This window comes from Petaurus breviceps, unplaced genomic scaffold (assembly GCF_028583685.1).
Source record: "Petaurus breviceps papuanus isolate PSGF00001 unplaced genomic scaffold, PetGlider_PUasm1.0 90823, whole genome shotgun sequence".
NCBI lineage: Eukaryota > Metazoa > Chordata > Mammalia > Diprotodontia > Petauridae > Petaurus > Petaurus breviceps.
Genome location: NW_027187352.1, coordinates 733288 through 755142, shown reverse-complemented (window position 1 = coordinate 755142; position 21855 = coordinate 733288). Strand labels below are relative to the sequence as shown.

The 21855-nt window shown below is 43.9% G+C and overlaps 1 protein-coding gene across 5 annotated transcripts in view; it reads right to left on the bottom strand.

The window, feature by feature from the left end:
• Positions 1-21855, bottom strand: part of LOC138148236 (myelin-oligodendrocyte glycoprotein-like) — a 111010-nt gene that overhangs the window by 50380 nt on the left and 38775 nt on the right. Inside the window, exons 5-9 of one of the 5 annotated variants that reach the window (XM_069070786.1) lie at positions 20473-20826; positions 12251-12367; positions 9532-9684; positions 2014-2084; positions 566-1872 (exon numbers count right to left, since the gene is read on the bottom strand). In XM_069070786.1, the coding sequence (XP_068926887.1) occupies positions 1867-1872; positions 2014-2084; positions 9532-9684; positions 12251-12367; positions 20473-20826 (701 nt within the window). In that variant the 3' untranslated portion in view covers positions 566-1866. Of the gene's footprint in view, positions 1-485; positions 2085-2564; positions 4716-9531; positions 9685-12250; positions 12368-19378; positions 20249-20472; positions 20827-21855 lie in introns of those variants that run through there. The other 4 variants (XM_069070785.1, XM_069070788.1, XM_069070787.1 and 1 more) reach the window with 4 other exon arrangements.

The following is a 21855-nucleotide window of genomic DNA, read 5'->3' as shown; positions in this document are numbered from 1 at the left end:
CTATCTATCTATCTATCTATCTATCTATCTATCTATCTATCTATCTAATCTATCATCTATCTATCTGTCTATCTACCTGTCTGTCTGTCTGTCTATCTACACATCTATTACCTCCAACTACCCTAATACTGAGAAATGTCTTATGAGTTACAAAATATCATCTTTCCATGTAGGAATGTAAACAGTTCAACTTTCATAAGTCCCTTATGATTTGTCTTTCCTTTTTACCTTTTTATTCTTCTCTTGATTCTTGTATTTGAAAGTCAAATTTTCTTTTCAGCTCTGATCATTTCAGCAAGAATGCCTGAAAGTCCTCTATTTCACTGATTCTTGGTTTTAATCCTAGATCCTCTGCCCTCCACAATATCATATTGCACGACCTTCAATCCTTTAATCTAGAAGTTGCTAAGTCTTATGTTACTGTGTTTCCCCAATAATAAGACACCGTCTTACTAATTTTTTTGGACAGAAAAACACCAGAGGGCTTATTTTCAGGGGAGGGCTTATTTTAATGAACATTGACAGCAATTTTAATAAACAGGTAAATGTGAACAAAAAAATGTACCTTTATTCAATAATGATCATGTCATCTTCTTCAACAACATCGTCATAAGTGTCCATACCCTGAATTCCGTCCTGGATGTCTTGCGCCTCCATTTTCTTCAGAAGAAGTGGACCCAATCTGTCATGTCCAGCAATATAGCTCTCTTTAAATGAATATGTCTTGTCCAGGTAACCTGCTCGTAGTGCCTTGGCGACACAGCTGTCAGTAATTTTATCCCATGACTTCTTCACCCAAGTCACGACTTCTTGCAGACAGGGCTTCACAAAGTTTCCATGCTGATTTCTTTCCATTCTATTTTCAATGTAGTCATTGACTTCCATGCGCAAATGGTCCTTGAATGGATTGTTTATTGCAATATTAAGGGTCTGGAGATAGGCAGTCATTCCTGCAGGAATCATTACTTGATCTATTCTTCTCTGCAAGGAAGTTCTTCATTTCTTTAGAGCGGTGAGTGCTGACTATCAGACTATCCCAGACTATCAGACCTCTTTGGTTACCTCGCATAACAAGTGGCAGCATTAAATCAACCCACTTTCTTATAACGGCTTGTGTACACCAGGCTTTTTCGGTTTCAAGAACGTAAATGCCAGATACATGTTCAATCTTATCTTTCTTGCCGTTATTGATGATTAGAGGTGTGGCTTTCTTTCCATCCAAACGAATTGCCAAAACACAGGTGACCCATGCACTTTCATAGCCAGTGGTGGGAATGTAGATTGACATTGCACCCCTGTGATGAATTGTTGTTTGAGGTCCTTGTCCCATAAACACTGCAGTTTCATCCATAGCAATCATATTGCAGGTTTGGTACTTGGAAATGTCGATCCTATCAATAAAGGACTTGAATGCAAGTGCACGTTTAATAACTTCAGCATCTTCCAGCTTAAACAGTGTTGTTGATCTTCTTAGGGACAGTTCATACCATTGAAGGAAACCGTCCAACCAGTGTTGTGATGCTTTGAATCCTTCTGAGACCATTTCAAACTCTGGTGCCATTGAAAGGGCAAATGCTTGAATATCAGCCCTGCGCACAACCAAGGCCTTTGCTCTCCTGTCAGCAATCCATTCACCAATGAGAATCTCCAAGTCAGGATATAAGGGCTGCCGACCTGATCCAGACCTGTGCTTTTTCCCTTTTCCCTCATCCACCTGTTGATTGAGGTTATTATAATCTGCTCTCCATTTTCTGACCATTTGAAGAGCCAAAAGTTTTTCTTTACAAAAAACTGCAAGATTCTTGCCATGTGACTCCTCTACAATTGCTTTCTTATACTCAACAGTATAGCTCTTCCTTTTTGTACTCATGTCTGGGGGTCAAAACAGACAGAATAATAAAATTATGGCCATCAGTCCTTCTTTTCACTCCATCATGCCCCCTGAGTTCTTCTTTTTTCCTCCATCATGCCCTTTTTATCCTCCATCATGCCCCCTCACTCCCGCTTACATACCGGGTTTTTATGTTGTCCTGCCTCAGCTTTCCTCCGCGGCACTGCTCTCAATGGCGCCAGCAAGCAAATCACTGGGGAAGAACAGGATGACGAGCTCACTGCTGCAGCTCTGATTGGATGCAGCTCGGAGCACGGCGTGCGTTTCACGGGGGGGGGGGGGGTACGGTGCATACAGAGGGTATCCGTAATGTAGCGTGTAGCGCAGGGGATCACCTTCACTACAGTAGCAATCTCAATAGGGCTTATTTTCGGGGGAGGGCTTATTTTAGAGGAATCTTACACAGTAAGGGGAGGGCTTATTTTCGGGATAGGTCTTATTATCGGGGAAACACGGTATTATGATTGTATTTCCATAATACTTGAATTGTTTCTTTCTGGCAGCTTGCAATATTTTCTCCTTGACCTGGGAACTCTGGAATTTGGCTACAGTTTTCCTTTTGGGATCTCTTTCAAGAGGTGATTGGTGGATTCTTTCAATATCTATTTTACCCTCTGGTTCTAGAATATCAGGGCAGATTTCCTTGATAATTTCTTGAAAGATGATTTCTAGGTTCTTTTTTTGATCATGCCTTTTAGGTAGTCCAATAATTTTTAAAATATCTCTCCTGGATCTATTTAAGCACTCTCTTCTTAATCTGATCTGGGATAAATCTGGTCTGTCTCTGATAAAGGCCTCATTTCTAAAATATACAGAGAATTGAGTCAAATTTATAAGTATGCAAGTCATTCCCCAATTGATAAATGGTCAAAGGATAGGAACAGGCAGTTTTCAGAGGATAAATTTAAGATATCTATAAGCATATGAAAAAATGCTCTAAATCACTATTGATTAGAGAAATGCAAGTCAAAACAACTCTGAGGTACCACATCTCACCAGTCAGATTGGCTAAGACAAAAAAGGAAAATGATAAATGCTGGAGATGATGTGGAAAAATTGGAACACTAATGCATTGTTGGTGGAGTTGTGAACCGATCCAACCATTCTGGAAAGTAATTTGGGATATATGCCCAAAGGGTTATAAAACTGTGTATACCCTTTGATCTGGCAACACCACTACCAGGTCTGTATCCCAAAGAGATCATAGAAGTGGGAGGAGGACCCGTATGTACAAAAATATTTATAGAAGCTCTTTTTGTGGTGGCAAAAAATTAGAAATAAAGGGGATGCCCATCAACTGGGGAATAGGTGAGCAAGTTGTGGTACATGAATGTAATGGAATACTATTGTGCTATAAGAAATGAGGAGCAGACAGACTCCATAATAACCTGGAGAGACTTGTATAAACTGATGTTGAGTGAGAAGAGCAGGACCAGGAGAAATTTATACACAATTACAGACATATCTTATGTGTAACAACTAACTTTGATAGACTGGGCTCCTCTCAGCAATATAAGGTTATAAAATAATTCCAAAAAATTGTAAAGCCATGCATTAGCAGCTTTCCAGAGGACTACTACTGTGAACAGCTTTTCAAGGTTCTGATTACACAGTATAGTGAACTCTCTATTATTCAGTAATAAACTAAGAAAAAACATTCATAATAAAAAAAGTACAGCATTCAAAATGTTATAATTTCACAACTTATCACTGAAATGGCCACATTGTTTTCACCAAAGTGGTCACATAGTTTTAAGCAAAAGATAGCATTCATTTAGTAAGTCCTTCATTTAGTAAATCCTTAATTCAATCACAAAGTAAAAAGGTTAAAGTTCACTTTTAAACAACGTGCATTCATTTAGTCAATCATAAAGTTCACCCCAGGTCACACCATCTCAATCTCTTCAATCAGAAAGTCTTCCTTCTTAACCAAAGTATATTCATTTAGTCAATCACAAAGTACAAAGGCCATCCACCCCTAGGTCACAATTAAGTTACAATATCATCAGTTGGCATTAAATACCCAAGGACAGGTCTTTTTTTTTTTTTTTTGCTTTTTGGAGGGCTATTGGGTTTAAGTAACTTGCCCAAGGTCACACAGCTAGGTTTTTTGGACATCTTGACTTGAAGCAGGCTCTCAGCTTCCATGGTCCCAGCTCATGCCCAAATCTAACCAATTGCCTCCTAAGTTCAAAGGCAGACAGCTCCCAGTTCCTTGTCCGGCTCTCTGTGCAGGTCCTGTTCCATATTGAAGCTCACAGTGTCCAGTCCACCTCAAGTCTTTATTCAAATACCAGGGAACCAAGTTTCAGAACCAGAAAGTTAAAGTCATTATAGTAACCACAAAGTTGGTACACAAGGTTAATGCAGTGAACACCCACATTCCCAAACCTTCACAACAGAACAGGTTACCTCAAGCAGGGATCCTCCTCTCTCACTTACGGTAGCTCTGGCTGGCCCTTGGAATTCTTGGCAGCTCCAGCTGGTTCTCAGAAGCTCTCAACAGAAGTTTCCACTGGTTCTCAAAGAAGCTCCACACCATAAGAAGGGCTTTTTATAGGAGCTGCTCTGTGGTCATGCTGTCCTACCTTCCCCTTCCTGTATCACTAAAGGAGAGACAGATTTCTTTGCTGGCAGCCCTAGGAGAAGCTGGAGGTTCTCAGGAGAGACAGGGGGGGTCCCTGTTGGTCCTTGCTGCTTCTTTCTCCTCCTCCTGGAATCAGGCAGTTTGAAATACTGCTGGACCTGGGTTCAAATCCGGCCTCAGACATTTAACACTTACTAGCCATGTGACTCAGGCCAAGTCACTTAACCCCAAATGTTCCTCCAAAAGAAAAGAAAATGTAATAACATTTAAAATGAAAAAAAAAAACATGAAATAAAAATCATTTTAAACAATATGGATTTAAGAGAAATATTTGAAAAAAATGGAACATTTTAAAAGTAAATATAACTGATTGTTTTTGAAGGGATAAGGGTTGAGATTTCATTGGTATAGGGGATTCTGGAGGAGGAATTTCCAGTAGCAATGCTGGTTACTGCCTCCTTTGCTATCTCTACTTTCAGAGAGCACAGAGAGGTAAGTGACTAGCCCAGGGTCACCCAGATAGAATGTAAAAAACATTTCTCTTGAGGAGATTAAGGGTGGGAAATAGCTGAAGGAGATGACAGACAATGAAGGGCTAGGCTAGTTTAAGGGTAACAGTGTTGGGTATAGATATTTTGATAGGATCAAGGGTGGGAAGTAGCTGGACAATGGAGGCCTGGGAAAGACACCAACCATTAATTGAAAAATTCCTAAAATATAAAATTCTTGTCCCTTGTCAGTCCCCATGTAACACCCCCTATTCTTCCTGTAAAAAAGTCTAATGGAGGGCTAGGCTAGTAAGAGTAAGAGATTTGGGCCTAGCTGTAATGAAAGGCTTATGGCCTCAGGTAAATGCTTCATCAAATGGGAAGATTCAATCAGAGTTCAAGGGGGTTCCCAGAACCTGTACCCCATCAATCACACATACTCTGTGTCTGTAATTGTATACAATGTTCTCCTGGTTCTGCTCTCCTCACTCAGCATCAGTTTATAAGTGTCTCTGCAGGTTATTCTGAAGTCTGTCATTTCTTATGTCCTCATTTCTTATAGCACAATATTATTCCATTTCATTTATATACCACAACTGCTTCAGCCATTCCCCAATTGATGGGCATCCCCCTGATTTCTAATTCTTTGCCAACACAAAAAGAGCTGCTATAAATATTTTTGGACATACGGGTCCTTTTCTCATTTCTATGATGTCTTTGGGATACAGCCCTAGAACTGGTATTGCTGGGTCAACGGGTATGCACCTTTTTATAAACCTTTGGGCATAGTTCCAGATTGTTCTCCAGAATGGTTGAATCACTTCACAACTCCACCAACAATGCATTAGTGTTCCAATTTTTCCACATCCTCTCCAGCATTTATCATTTTCCTGTTTTGTCATCTTACTCTTGGCAACTCTTAACCAAATCCCAAATTCTGAAGTCTCTACCCTCCATGATGTCACTAGGGTAGTAAAATGCTCACTTCTGAAGAAGTTTGGAGGAAATGGAAAGGCAGAAGTGGCCAGAGATTCCAGAATCTCTTTGGCTGGCCTGGGCATTTTTAAGCTGTAACCCACTGTCTTTGGAGATGGGTTGGGGAACAGGAGGGATGGAGGGGAAGAGGGGAGAGGGGAAGAAAGACTACCCTTCGAGCAATACTGGAAATTCTAGGCAGTGAAAGTGGTGAGGTATGGGCTCTGGGAACCCCTTTGACCTCTCCTTGAGTCCTTGAGGTACAGGCTCTGAGAACCCACCTTGAACTCTGATTAAATAGTCTCATTTGATGAGACATTTGCATGAGGCAATAACCCTTACATAGTGGCTGAGCCCAAGCCTCTGTTACTAGACTTCCCACCCTTGAGCCTATCAAAATATCAATTCACCCTTGAAATGGCCTAGCCCACCATTGTCTGTAGTCTCCGGGTGGCTTCCCACCCTTAATCACTCATTGACCTCTTTAACTCCTCATGAGGAACCTCCCCAAACTCCTCCTCTGGATCACCCCTAGATTTCTCCTACAACCTTCTATATTTAAGACCCCATCTTGTCTTCATGTTTGTGAGAGCACCATAGAATAATAAGAGAGCCATAGAATAGTGAGAGTCCCATAGAATAGTGAGAGTGCCATAAATGACCTAGCACAGACTTACTCTGTGTCTAATACAAGCAAACTTTTAATAAACTTTACTTTTCTTTGGCTGAGAGAAGACTTGAGTTGAATTCATTCCGCAGGACCCGGCGTTGGTATTATGGGGTCTCCAGAGCAACCCTAACCCTCTTTATGGGTGGCCTCTTAATTTTTATGGTTGCCTAACCCGGAAACACTGCTAATCTCAAGTTATTCTCCAGGCTGGACTGTAAGGTACAAAAGGCTTCTCTTTCCCTAGTACCTTGGAAGTACAGTTTTTGTTTTGTTTTGCGGTTTTCTGTGTGGTTTTTTTTGGGCCTGACTTCTTAGGTCCCATTAGGTCAGAAAGCTAGGAGGCTGTTTTGTGCTCAGCCTAACCTCAGGTTTTCAGTCCTTTTTGGTTATTTTGGAGAACATGGACATGCGAACAGTTTCTGAAGAATGGAAGATAAGCACAGACACCCCATCTGGAAGTGTTCCTTCGGAGTGGTTTATATCCAGTTAAGCCCAAGTCCTGGGAGGGACTGCAATCAAGTTAATTGGTGGCCCAGACCACCAGGTGAAACTTTTGACTAACACTCCAGCATTACCCAATCTAGAAAAAACCTTTCACTCTCTATGATGATGGAAGGAGAGAACAGGCTTTGGGAGTTGTCTGTTTTTGAAAACTATTAGATTCTGTGCCTGCTACTGCTTTCCATGTGCTAAATGTCCATGGAGCAATTTAGAATGGAAAGGGATATCTGACAACCTTTTGGCCTTGACACAGTCGTCTTTAATTCCTACCAGGGAAATTGCCTTTTCTGTTTTTTTTTGGTGCCTGTTTGGTCTTTGTTTGCTTAACCTCTTTGTGTGGGGTACAAAGACCCTAACCCAAACTGACTACTCGGAGACCTCAAAGTGAAGATAGCAAGTTTTATTAGAATCTCGAGAGAAGCCATCGGTCCAGTCACTAGAACAATGCCAAGGAGAGGAGGCCGCCATACAGAAGCTAAAGCTGGGTTAAATAAGCAAGGGTTACATGCCTCCCAAACATTAACATAATTATTACTAATGAGGCTCTAATCTTATTAGATAATATACATAATACATTAGGTCCATTACCTAAGTGCAGTACAACCTCAGAATACTGGACCCCCTCTCAGTCCAACCTAGGTACACTCTTATCTGGGCTTGAGTGCCCCAAGGCTACTGTCTGTTCCTTGATTGGTCAAATCCACCTGCTGCCAGCTCCTTCCATTCTTCATTATTTTTAGTATTATCTAGGAATTTTTCTGGGAACCAGCTTTCTCCCAAGGCTACTGCCTGTTCCTTTGAAATGGACAAATAAAATGGACATGACAGCCCAGCCAATTATAATTTGATAGGAGTGTTTATTAACCTCGGTGACTGGACAGACTTGTATCTGGGCTAGCAAGAACAGACTTATATCTGGGGTATGTTTCTAGCATCACAGGTGAAACTTTCCCTCACTATTATGGACTATTAGGTGGTTTCCAAGGACCCTGGTAGGGGCCCCTTCTGGCAGGTTTTAGGGGGCTTTGGTGTATAATTTCTGATGGGCACTTGACCTTCTTATCAGTAGTCTTGTTCAGCAATTCCTGCAGTTCTATAGAAACTTAACTCTTTTATGGTAAGCTGGGTGAGAAGGGCTGACTAGAATAGAGCAATTATACAGAAGGATTTCTAAAGTTTCAAAGTCACATAATTTCTAGAAAATGGAAACTTAGGCCTAAGGCCTTACTTACTCTAGCAGATAGTCTCTGAGAAACCACACTTTTACCTTTCCCATATACCAGGTTTGTCTCCTCCAGGGTTCAAGCCATCAACCTCTGGATGACCACTAAGGCGACTGAATCCAAGTTCTCCAGCCCCCTGGACCTGGCATCATCCACATTCCAGAGTCTGACCCCTTGAATGTGAAATCTGATTCCCTTGAATGAGACCCAGAGAGGCAGGGACAGCTCTACTCCCCTTTCGGATCATGAAGGGCTTTCAGAAGCTAATACCTTTGCCCTTTGCCCCAGAGGAATTTGGGTGCCATTTGTTTGAAGGGGGAATGATGAGGTATGGGCTCTGGAAGCCCCCTTGACCTCTCCTTGAGTCCTTGAGGTACAGGCTCTGAGAACCCACCTTGAACTCTGATTAAATAGTCTCATTTGATGAGGCATTTGCATGAGGCAATAACCCTTACATAGTGGCTGAGCCCAAGCCTCTGTTACTAGACTTCCCACCCTTGAGCCTATCAAAATATCAATTCACCCTTGAAATGGCCTAGCCCACCATTGTCTGTAGTCTCCAGGTGGCCTCCCACCCTTAATCACTCACTGACCTCATTAACTCCTCCTGACGACTCTCCCCAAACTCCTCCTCTAGATCACCCCTAGATTCCCTCCACAACCTTCTATATATAAGACCCTATATTGCCTTCATGTTTGTGAGAGCACCATAGAATAGTGAGAGTGCCATTGAATGACCCAGCAGAGATTACTCTGTTTCTAATACATGCAAACTTTTTTCTTTTTAAAGCAATTGGGGTTACACAGACAGTTATTTCTGGGTGTGGTGCTAAGTATTTAAGCCCGGATTTGATCCCCAGCTCATCCCGACACTGGGGCCAGTGCTCTTACTCACTGAGCCACCTGGCCCCATCTAAGCAAATGGGGTGAAGTAACTTGCTCAAGGTTACACTGCCAGGTGTTTCTGGGTGGGTGCTAAGTGTCTGAGCCTGGATTCTACAAGCAAACTTTTTAAAAAAACTTTACTTTTTTTTTGGCTGAGAGAAAACTTGAGTCGAATTCATTCAGCAGGACCCAGCGTGTTGGTATTTTGGGGTCTCCAGAGCAACCCTAACCCTCTTTATGGGTAACCTCTTCAAAAGGGGGCCCAAAATAAGTGTTTTTAGAGTAGCTGCTCTATGGTCAAGCTGCCATACCTTCCCCTTCCTGTATCTCTAAAAGAGAGATGGATTCTTTGGAGGCCAGCCTTTGTCGAAGATGGAGGTCCTCAGAAGAGACAGGTGAGTCCCTGCTGGTCTCTGCCACTTCTCTGTCCTGCTCCTGGAATTGGCCACTTTGAAATTCCTCTGCTGTCAATGAAATCAAACCAAATGTTTTATAAAGGTTAGCAATATTTTTATAAAGTAAATATAATACCTTTTTAAATAGAAAAAGAAATAAAAACCATTTAAAGCAATATGGATTAAAAAATATAGATTTAAGACAAATATTTGAAAAAGCAGTGGAACATTTTAAAAGTAAACGTAACTGATATATTTTTTTTAAGAATAATGTAGTTGGTCTAGGGAATTCTGGAGGAGGAATTTCCTATAGCAATGAAGGTCTCTGACTCCTCTGCTACCTCTAGTCTCAGGTAAGGAGAGGTAAGAGACTAAGTAGTGCAGGGTCACACAGACAGGCTGTAAAAAAACAAAAATGGAAAAGGTCCCGTAATAACCAAATTAGAGAGAAGATAAAAATACATCATATACCCTAGTAAAATGTTAAGGAAACATTTAAAATAGAAATAAGTTGTTTTCTAAAAATAAGAATTGAATTGAAAAGACCAGTTCAACTGGACAAATAAAAATCTTCCTGGAAGAGGGTAGGGTAGAATGACTGACAACTGAGGGCAACAACAGGTGACAAATCAGGGGGACTTGGATTCCAAGTAGGTTCCAGCTGCATTCAGAACATGACTCCTGGGAGATATCCTAACTATGCCCTTCAGTCTCAGAGCCTCAGTTTACCAGGGCAGGAGCATGGGAGAGAGGAGGCTGACTCATTCAGGACAGAGGAGCTGGAAGCAGGGAGGCAGTGATAGGAGCAGGGCTGCCGGGAAGCTGGGGAGAGGAGCTGGCACCTGGGACCAGGCTGCTTCAATGAGCAGACAAGGAGGATGCATGAAAAGTTGAAGAGACTCAGTTTCTGGGTAACTAATCATTTTATTTATTTATTTATTTTTATAAAGCAGTCGGGGTTAAGTAACTTGCTCAAGGTTACACAGCCAGTTATTTCTGGGTGTGGTGCTGAGTATCTGAGCCCGGATTTGATACCCATGTCATCCTTACTCGGATTTGATACCCATGTCATCCTTACTCGCTGTGCTACCTGGCTGCTCCTAATCATTTTATTAATGATGGCTAGTGAATACTTAATAAAAGAATGGTTTGTCTTCCTCTAGTAAAGCAAAGACCCCTGTTAGAAGCATCTTGAATCTTTTATACCTTGGAAAAGTGAGTTTTTCTGGTTAACAATGAGAGAATGAATACTAAAATGAAAGATGGACCTCCTCTAATGAGGGACTAGGTACATGACACTGATTCTGTCACTCATGAACAAAGAAAGATTCATCTAGAGCCAGAATACTCCCTGCAATCTATACAAAAAGGTCTTATCCTGCTCCCCCAACCCCAGAATGCCTTCTCCCCCCCACCCCCACCACCTCCCAAGCCTGTCTGAGAAGAACATAATGACCTGGGATTCACCTAGATTAGATTCTCTTTGGGTGGGGGAACAATTCTACCTAGATAAGATGGCCTAGGTGGGGTAAAATTTTGGGCAAGGTCAGTAATGTCATTCAAACACCTGCTGTATAACCTACAGGAGTTTGTTTCTGAATGAGGGAATAGAGGAAAAAATCTCAGTCTCAATTTATAATCAGTTAATATGAGAGAAATAATGATTTCTCTCCTAAGTCAGATTTAGATGAAAGTTCAACCCACATCAAGAAATGATTGATTACAATAATTTATTTGACTCAAAATTACTAAATTCCTTGGTGAGTAGGCCTGGGGAAGGGACTGGGTAGGGGGTCAAGGTGGCTGAGAGTAAGGAAAAGAAGACTAGGCCATCCAGGAATAGACTGGGGCTGGTACCTGAGACCAGGTTCACATTCAAGGATCAAAGGGAGCAGCTTTAGGAATAGGCTGCCTGGCAAAGGGCAGCCCCAGCAGTCCCCATCCCTCTACCTAGGACTAGAAAGTAACCCAGAAACCAATTCTTGGATGGGGATGTGTGGAGGATTAGGCCAAGGTGAGAACATGGCTAAGAGGTTTTTCCCTAAGAGTCCATCCTCCAGATCCCTAATGGATAATCATCTTTGACACAACCCATCTTTCACAGGAACTATCCATGAGTTTCAGAGGTGCCCTAGTCCAGCAAATCAGGGGAGCCTCAGATCCCTCTCACAGCAAAAAGCAGAGGGTCTTGTGACTAACAAAGGATATGCTTAGGTGAGGCTTGTTGTTCAGGTAGGCACATAACCTTTTGTTACTTTGTAACTAGGCAGTGGGTCACAAGGGTTGTGAAGTTCTGACCCTGGAGAAGGCTCTATTTACTCCCTGAGGTGAGGTTTTGCTTTGGGGATCACTTATGGAAAGAGCTGTATGATTTGGCCAGATGAGACTCTGGGCAGGCATTGAGCACCCCGGCTTTAAAAACCCAGATGTTGGTGCTTCTCTCTCTGGTAACTAACACTGCATGTAGGTAATAGACAGACAGCTAGAGGCCCTGTCTGTTGGCCTGTTGCATTGTGTTATTTTCTCTGTCTGTAGTTTTTGTCTGCTTGTAATTTCTGTTTGTATTTTCTGAAGTTCAGGGTGCTGACTTTTTCCCCTAAACTAAGTGAGACCTAAGGGCAGGGCTATCTCTTACCTTTGGTTCTCTGTAGTTTTCTTTGGCGGAAGAAATAAATCAGGAGGAAGGAAACAAGGAAGACCAATAGTATGCCAATAGTCACAGTAAGTGGCTTTTGAAATCCGTGGAGATTCTCTGAAAATAGACCCCAAAACTCTGGAATCAGATCATTGAAACCCTGGTCCCTGATCCCTGTTGTCTGGATTAGTGGTGGGAGCATAAAGGGCATCAGGATTCAGGAAATCCTGGGTAAGGGTAGTAGCTTTGTGCACAGATGATGCAGTCTTCTTCCCTCGCCACCAGTCCCTAAAGATCCCCCAAAACAAACCTTCCTCAGGACTTCAGAGAACAGAATGTAAGAATTGTAAGAGAGTTTAGAGAATCTAGCTCAGCTGCCTCAGTTTACAGAGCAGAAAATGGGAAAGAGAGGCCTTCTATCCTTTAGCTTTGAAGTCCCAGAGCCAAGACTGAAGTCTGGGTCCTCTGATTCCCAATTCAGGCCTCTTCCCATCATTTCACAGCTGTGTCCTTATAGATTCAGATGGGACCTTAGATCACATCCAGTCCAACACCATCATTAGACTGAGGGCCAGAGAGCAGAGAGGGGAAGACACTTGGCCAAGGGGTTACACAGAGGTAATGACAGAGACAGGACTGGGTCCCAGCTCTCCTAATTCCAGAGGATGCTACTCTCTTCTGAAGCCTACTCTGGATTTGGTTCTTATACCCATTGAGAAATTCTCTCTGGCTCTTGACTGAGCAGCCTGGACTCTAGCATCCCTGGGGTCAGCCCTCCACTACATTGTCACACTGGTCCATTGTCCTCTGTGGACCTTGGTTTGACCACCTATAAAAGGAGGGGGCTGGGGACAGCAGTATGATACAGGAGAGAAGAAACAGCCCCAGCTTCGGAAAATCAGAAGATCTGGTTTTGATGGGGTACAGGCTCTGGGAAACCCCTTGAACTCTGACTGAATCTTCCCATTTGATCAGGCATTTGCCTGAGGCCATAAGCCTTTCATTATCCCTAGGCCCACATCTCTGTTACTCTTAAACTAGCCTAGCCCTCCATTGTCTGTCATCACCAGGCAGCCTTCAGCTATTTCCACCCCCCCCCCCCCACTTAACCTCATTACTGGAGTCTGACCTCAGTCTGCTCAGGATCCTCCTTAGACTCCTGCTCAAGACCCTCCCCAAAACTCTCCTCTAGACCACCCCTAAATCCCCCCACACCCTTTCTGTATTTAAGATCCTTCTTGCCTCCATGAAGGGGCCAAGAATTCAATCTAGTCCAGACTCACTGTGTCAGATGGTTCTGGCCTGCTTGTCAATACAAGCTTCACATATACTTAGGCTCTGTAAGAGTCTACGCATTAAGGTGAATCTTTAATAAGCTTTGCTTTACTCTGACTGAGAGAAGACTTGAGTGGAATTCTTTTGGCAGGACCCAGTGTGTTGATATTCTGGGGTCTCGAGCACCCTTTAACACTGAATCTCAACATTTTATGTTACCCTAACCCTCAACAGTATCACATTGTGACTTTGTCACTTGGTGGTTAATTGAACTTCAATATGTCACTGGGCTTTACTCTCTTCCTCTGAAAATGGAGGAGAGGCCTGGATAACCTCTAAGGTAACTTGTAGAGATGACATTCTTCAATGACAAAAGAGTCATTGAGAATGACTGCAATGACAAAAGAGCATCTTTCCCCCATTTTAATAGCCTTCTCTCACCCCAACTTCCCAGGAGACCAGGGCTTTAATGTCTTCATCAGTACTATGGACAATATAGGGAGAAGCCATGACATTGGACAGTTGTGATAGGGCCTGATTGTGGAGAACTCTGAGACAATTGGGAGCCATGGAAGTTTCTTGAGCAACTGAAGTGACATGACCACAGTTTTAGGGAGATGAAACCTGTGCAAGACAGACTGGTGAAAGGAGAAATTGGAGTCCCTCCTTTTAAATAAATGTGGAAGCTGCATTTGGAGTCAGGAGAAGCAGGGTCAGATCCCATCTCTGGTCCTTCTCAGGCTTCTCATACTTAGGGTAAAAAATCCCTTTTCTGCTTTGGGCCTCCATTTCCCAAATGTGAAATGAGGTTTGAATTAAATGATGAATAAGGTCTTTTTCACCTGCAAGGCTTAAATGGAACTGCTCTGTTCTGTAGAAGGGCAGATTTTCAGGGGGCTAATTATCTTCTGAGCTGTAACCATGGCCATCCAGGGACATGGATCATGCCAAAAGCTAGGATTCAGCTTGATCCCCATTCTGCAAATGTGCCCTCCCAGCCTCAGGACTCTTCCTAAAATGCTTCAGAGGAGGATTGTTCTATCAAGGCAACATGTCCCTACTGAGAGTCTTCTAGGGGTCTGCACAGACCTGTCCTAGGTCCTTGGGGTAGGGAAGGTGCAGGGGAGAGAAGTCAAACACTGTAGGCCCTGCCACTGAGGTGCTCACAGTCTAGGTGAGGATATGAGATTAACTCCTGTAAAGATATCTGTGAACCAGATGACACTGTAGGGTCTGCTTATGGGGTTGTAATGGAAATGCAAATTTAAAGATCTTCCCTGCCCCTAGGCTTTGATTGGCTTAAGAGACTCTGAGAACCTTCCTTGATTTAAAAATATACTCTGCCTCCTAATAGGCTGAATGTGGTCACATGGAGCCTGTGGCAGGAGGCTTGGTTTTCAAGAATGCCCATACCTTGATGCTGTGTGATTGGGCAGTGGGTCAAGAGGGTGGTTACATTCTCTGACCCAGGAGAAGGCTATATAATCCCTGATGTGAGGCTTTGCTTTGGGGCTCACTTTGAAAAGTGTTCTGTGATTTGATCAGATGAGACTCTGGGAAGCCGTTATTGAGAGCCCCCCCCCCCCCAGGGGCTTGAAAAACCCAGATGTTGATGGTAACTGTGATTTGGTATGGATGTAATGGTTGGACAGTTTGGAAACCTGTCTGCTTGATCTGTTTCTCTGTCTTGATAATTCTGTCTGTATATCTGAAGTTCGGGGTGCTGACCTTTTTCCCCCTGAACTAGGTAAACGATACATGTTTGACTGATTAAAGTAAGCTTGTTAAAGGAAAACCCATTTTGAGTTGCTTTCCTTTATCAAAGCAGATCCAAGAACCTGTGTTGGCAGCCACCCTGGGGATGCTGGGGTGCTTGCTGATACAGGGGTACAGAAAGGGAGCCCTCTAATAGCTTAGAGACCCCATCTGTGACTTCCCCCAGATGAATCAGTGTCCAGGGGAAGGGGCCTGATTTCTTCTTTGTGGCCCCAGAGGCTGAATTGGGAACAAGAGCTAGAAGTGGGAGGGAGGCCTGTTTAGCCTTAATGCTCAGGTGAGCTGACCCAGGTGGGAGGGGCTGCCTCAGTGGGGGCCAAGGAGAGGCCTGTATGAAATAATGAAGAGGGAAAGGAGCAGAACCAAGAGCATATTGTATGCAGTAACAGCTGTAGTGTTTTAGGAACAACTTTGAGCAACTCAGCTGTTTTGACTCTGAAGGAAGATGCTAGGTGCATCCAGAGAAAGAACAGATAAGAAGTATGTATAGAATGGGTTTACATACATATACATATTAGTGTCTAATGGTAGCTGTCTCTAGGGGGGAGGGAGGAAGGAAATTAAAGAGAAAAAGTCACATGATAACATATATGTATATACATAGATATATGTGTGTGTGTGTGTATGTGTGTATCCTTTAAAAGAAATTGCAAGTTGTACATAATAGATTTGCAGTCTGATGTGCAATCAGTTCCACCCCCCTCCCTGGACCATTCTTCTATGTTATAAAAATGCTTGTTTTATTTATTAAGATCAGAATAAAATACATTTTAAAAAATAAGAAGGGGCTAAGGCCTCCTTCTCCTGAAGATCTTTAGTCAGGGGCTGGATGACCATGGTCCCTGGATATTTTAGACATTTCAGGGATTTCCTTTCAGTGACTGGTTGGACTAGGCTGTCTCTGAACTCCCTTCCAGCCCTGAGGTTATGTGAGGAAGCTGAGTCCTGGTGAGACAGTCCTCTGTGAGCCTGAGTGGGAGGCCTCTCCCTTCCCTTCCTTCCCCCTCAGAGTGCCTCTGCCTCATCACTCACTCTCTTCTCTTCCTCTGCCCACAGAGGGAGAGGCCTCCCTGCTCATTAAAGCTTATCCTTCTCCTGGTGCCTCTGCTCCTGTCCCCTTTTCTTCTTCCCTCCCCTAGGACCCTGCTCCATAATCCTCTGCTCTTTCACATAACTTATGGGTCTCTTTTTCCAGTGGCTCCTTCCCATTGGCCTAAGACTTTCCATGATGTTTTCACTCCCATTCTGTAACTATCCCTTCACTGCTTTGGGGGCAAAGTTGCCAACACTCTATAAGTCTCTCCTGTTTCATTACTCACTTTCCCTTCTGTGCCCTTCAGTCTGGCTTTCTACCCCCACTGTTCTGTTGAAATGTTCTCTCCAAAGTCACCACTGGCCTCCTATCAAACTGATCCTGTGGATTTCCCTGGAGTTCTCATCGTCCTTGACCTCTCTAGTGTATCTGATATTATTGGCCATCTTCAACCTCTTCTAAATCATTTTCTCATATTCTCTTCCATTGACTTCAGAGACAAAGCAGCCTCCTGGTTCTCCTCCCATTTCTCTGACAGTTTCTTCCCTGCCTGATTTCTGGAATCTTCATCTCCACCACATTAAGTTAAGGTGAATGTTGGTCAAACCTCTGTCTCTGACCCACTCTTCTCCCAACAATTGTGCTCTTGGCAATTTTATTTCCCCCACAACTTTATTTACCACTTCAAACCCATGACATTCACATCTCCATCTCCTGCACTGACTTTTCTTCTCTGCTCTACATCCTTCCCTCCCCCTTCCCTCAGGATATCTCCATCCAAATGTGTTTTCAGCATTTCACACACCTGGACTTCATAGTTCCTCTTCTTAATCCTGCCCCTCCTTCTGATTTCACCATTCTCATATCAGAGGCACTATAATTCAGTCATTTCCCTTTGTTTGGGAAATCTGATGCCCACTACCTCCCTCACCTGCAACTTCAAAGCCACTGCTGATTCTTCTCCATCCTGCCTCCAGAACAGCTTTCCCAGCCTTCCCTTCCTTTCTATTCTCCCTGAGACCTCTCTGGCACAAGTTCTCCTTATCCCCTTGTGATAGTAATGGCAATTAAAGATTCCCCTGTATTGGCTTGGTTTTCAAATTGATTGTGTTAAAACCCAGAGCTTGTTAATCCCACCTGTGGGATGGACTTTTTGATGTGAAAAGAAAGTCCTGAACTGGGAGGAGCTGGTGACGTAGAGTTGGAGAGACAAGAGAGCTGCGGAAGACCTTTTTGGAAGCAGCACCTCGTGGAGAGAGAGAGAGACTAAGAGAATTGCTGGTGGCCGCTTTGAATTGCCCTGGACTTTTGAGACCTGCCCCCTGAGCTGCCAAGGACTGAGGAGACATGGCTGTTTTGCTGGTACTTTGTCTGTCTGTTTTGATGTTATTTTGCCAGATTTGTCCACTGGTGAAAGACTGTCCTGTTGAAGAAGTCCTGGAACCTGGCATTTGGTTAAGAAGCCCTGAGACTGTCCTGCAGACAGAGAGTGAATACTGTCCACTGGTGAGGGACAGTGCTGTTGTTGCAGGGGTCTGGAGACTGTCCTGCAGACAGAGTGAATACTGTCCACTGGTGAAGGACAGTGCTGTTGTTGCAGGGGTCTGGGAGCCTTTCTGTTGGTTCAGAAGCCCTGAAGGATTTTCTTGTTGTATGTTTACAGAAATCCTGGGAGAGGGCTTTGCTAATGTGTTCAGGGGTTCTAGGACTGTTCTACAGACAGAGGATAAATTCATGAAGGGATTGGCAATGTATCTTATGGCCTTGCTAAGCCTTGTCTCCCCAGGAACTAAGATTGCTGAGAACTTGCCTCGTGTCAAGATGAAGAAAAGACCTCCATTTGGGTATTAAGTGCTGTGTTTAAACTTGATATAACTTTGGGGTAGATTCAATTGGGATCCAGGGGTGGGGAACTTTTGACCTTATGTTTGGAAACTAATCTCCATTTGAGAAGAGGGGCTTTGTGGTGGACTAAATGAAGGTATAGCCTAGGGGTGGAGAAGTATTTAGAACAGAGACTTTGTAATTGATTGAATGATTGGAAGGTCCTGGGGTGGGGTAGTGCTTGGAGATTATTTAATCACACTTAGTAAATGCTGTATTTTGAATGATGTCATGTTTTGATCTTCTCTGTTCTGGGTTTGTTACTGAATAAAATGGAGAGCACCTATGCTGGTATTCTGAACCTTGGGAAGTTGCCTTTCCTTGGCATTATATTACACCCCTGCCTGGAGTCTTCCATTGATTTCCATACATGCCTCCCCACCTGCACAGGCCCTGCCTCAGACCATTCCGGCCCTGCAAGACTACAGGGGCTCTTTGCTGTGGATCTCCCCCTGCTTACCTTGGCCTTCAAACTGGACCAAACTTCCTCTTTTGGGCATCATCCTACCATTCTAACCCTATCCCTTCTTCTTCCATGTGCTTTGGTCAGACTGGACCACACCTTGTGCCCTAACAATGCTCTGCTCTTCCCACTGCCAGGCCTTTGGTCATGCAGTTCCCTGTGCTGGCCCTGCCCTTCCTCCTTCTAGTCCTCTAAAATCCAGTGTAATCACCACCACCTCTAGGAAGCCTTCCATGATTCCTATGTCACTAACATCTTCCCCATCAGTCTTCACATCTCGCTTCTTTTTGTACTCTTCTCCTGCACTTATCTTGTATTACTGTATGTTCCAACTATGTCTCTTGCTTTCTTATCCTAAGCTGCCTTATTCCTAAAATGAGGACCTTGAGGGCAGGGGGGACCTGTCTTACCTAAGCACTCTATATCCCCCACTAAAGTACAAAGACCTGTACATAGAAGTTTTTGGGTGGATCTAAATTATATGGGATTGAACTAAATACAGAAATAGACAGAAATTGAACAAAATTGCATTGAAATTAAAGTTTTTTGGAACTGAGCTAAATTATGTCCCAAATGATCTACCAGTTCATTATTGAGGGAGATCCAGATTAGTTCAATAAAGGAAACTCCTGGAGTTGTTGCATTATTTGAAATCCCACTGCGTACTATTTGGAACCAGTGACCATATTTTACATCATTATGAATTCAATATGCATAAATTTAATGTAGTAAATGGGACTACACAAAATCCAAGTATGTGCATCCATGCCTTAAGGGCCTATGCCTGTGTCAGTGTGGGAACAGCTAGAAAGTTCTTTGTATTGAAGCTGGCACAAACCATTTCAGAGACATGCCCATAGTCACATGGAGAATAAGAGTGAGAGGGAGCATCTGGACCCAGCTCCTCCTGCCTCCAAGGCGAGTCCTCCATCCACCCTCCCACACTCCCTTTCATTCTGCCATATAGTAATTTTAATTTTATTTTATTTTTGCTTTTTGGAGGGCAATTGGGGTTAAGTGACTTGCCCAAAGTCACACGGCTAGTGTGTCAAGTGTCTGAGGCTGTATTTGAACTCAGGTCCTCCTGATTCCAGGGCCGGTGCTCTATTCACTGCGCCAGCTAGCCGCCCCCATATAGTAATTTTTAAAAGCAGGTTCAGCATCATATCTCTCCAGCTCCTTCAAGGCATAAGACCAGATCTTCGCTTCTCTTCCCTTCAACCTCACCTAGGACAGGGCTGGGCACAGAGAAGGCATCTAGGAAACATGTCACTAGGCCAATGTGGATGGAAGCCATGCAGATGACAGGAAGGCCTTGCAACCTTCCTACACCACTCAGTGTATGGCTTTTGAGGGCCAGGTGAGGCCTGGAATGTTTGAAAAGGAGAATAAAATCATCATCATCATGAGCTCCAGGGCAGAGGGGAGGCATCCATCATCCTTTAGTGGGAAACATTAGGCCTGAAGGATCCAAGGGAGTGAAGAGAATTGAAACCATGAGTTAAGATGCACTTACAAAGGGTGTTTGTCCCTTTCTCAAAACCTATGGTTTCACACGTGCAGGATCCTAGGGATGTGTCAGGGAAAAGAAAATATTCATATCTGGAGTGAGAAGAGCCAAATCTGATTCCCAGCCCAGACATTTCCAACTGTATGATCTTATGCCAAGCCCCTCCCCTTTCTGGATCCCATTTTCCTCATTTGTTAAATGAGGGGGTTTTGATTCTTTAAAATCACTTCCAGCTCTAACCTTCTGTGATTCAGAAGAAACCCATGGACTTCAGGACCTACCTGCCACCTGCAGTTCAATGTCAGCTTCATCACAGTTGTCCGGTGACTGAACACGGCAAGTGTATGGACCAGAGTCAGAGACCTGAACCTGCCAGAACCTGAGGGTTATCTTCCCTTCTGCCATGTCCTGTTTCAGCAGCTCCAGCCTCCCCTGGAACTCAGTGCCCTGGGATTCCCCCGGCTCCTCCCCATTGGGGTACCTGAACACCAGGGTCTGGTTTCTGAACCACTTCACAGTCATGTTACAAGCATCCAGCCTAGGGGAGAGTTCACAGGAGAGTGTGACATTTTCCCCCTGCTGGGCCTGAATGGGTTGAGCAGGACCAATCACTGAGAATGCTTCTTTCTTGAGTTCTAGGGACAGAGCAGAAGAAAATCAGAGGACAGTGTACACCCAGGATTAAGAGCATTTGTTTGTGTGGTTGGGGCCCCCCAGCAAATGCAGGTTTGACTTCTGGATTAGCTGCTGCTGCTGCTGTTGTGCTGTGGACCCACTATTGGGTAAATCCCTTTTCTTCCTGTGATCTCCTTGGATGTCTCCAAGGAGACATTCTCTCTCCTGACTGCTTCCTATGGTCAGAAAGGAGGGAAGCTTTTTGGATGCTTGAGGGTGAGGGGTAGGGACAGGAAGGCAACAGATGCCATCACTGGCCTTGAAGGAGGCACTGCATTAGCCAGTGCTCTGCCACTGCCCCTCGGTCACTTACAAGTGCAGAGGTAACCCAGGTTCCTGGGTTGGCATTTTCCTGGCCCTTAGGTGATTATTGGCTGTGCTGTTGAGTTAGGAAGAGGTCGGCTCACAGAGCCAGATGAAGGTTCTATGTGCAGGAGTGGTTCAGCTCCCTGGGGATTGTGGAGTCTAGTCACCTGGAGAGATGAATAGGTTTGTCTGGTGTCCTTGTCTGAATCTCCCCTGGTTAGCATTGCCAAGGGTCTGTTCCACTTATTCTTTTCAAGCTGTTATGACATAACATGGCTGAATTTGCCAGTCCCTGACAATAAATATCTAGACTTTGTTTTTTTGGAGGGAGCAAAGTAAGGTAATTGGGTTTAAGTGACTTTCTCAAGGTCACACAGCTAGTAAGTGTGTCAAGTGTCTGAGACACCTAGCTGTCCCAGTATCTAGACTTTAAAAGGATACTCCCAGACTGTACTGAACAGAGAATCTATGAGAGCTGAGAGACTTTGCTTCTGCACCTGGCTCTGTCCTCACCTTCTTGTGTGACTTCAGGCAACTCTTCCCCCTTCCCCCTTTCAGAATCCTCTTGGTCATTTCCCCCCCTGATGCTCTGGGTCCATCATCAATCCCCAGCCCCCAAACATGTTCCTTATCTTTCCACATTTGCCTCTGAGCTCTGTAACTGAATCAGCACTAACCACTGC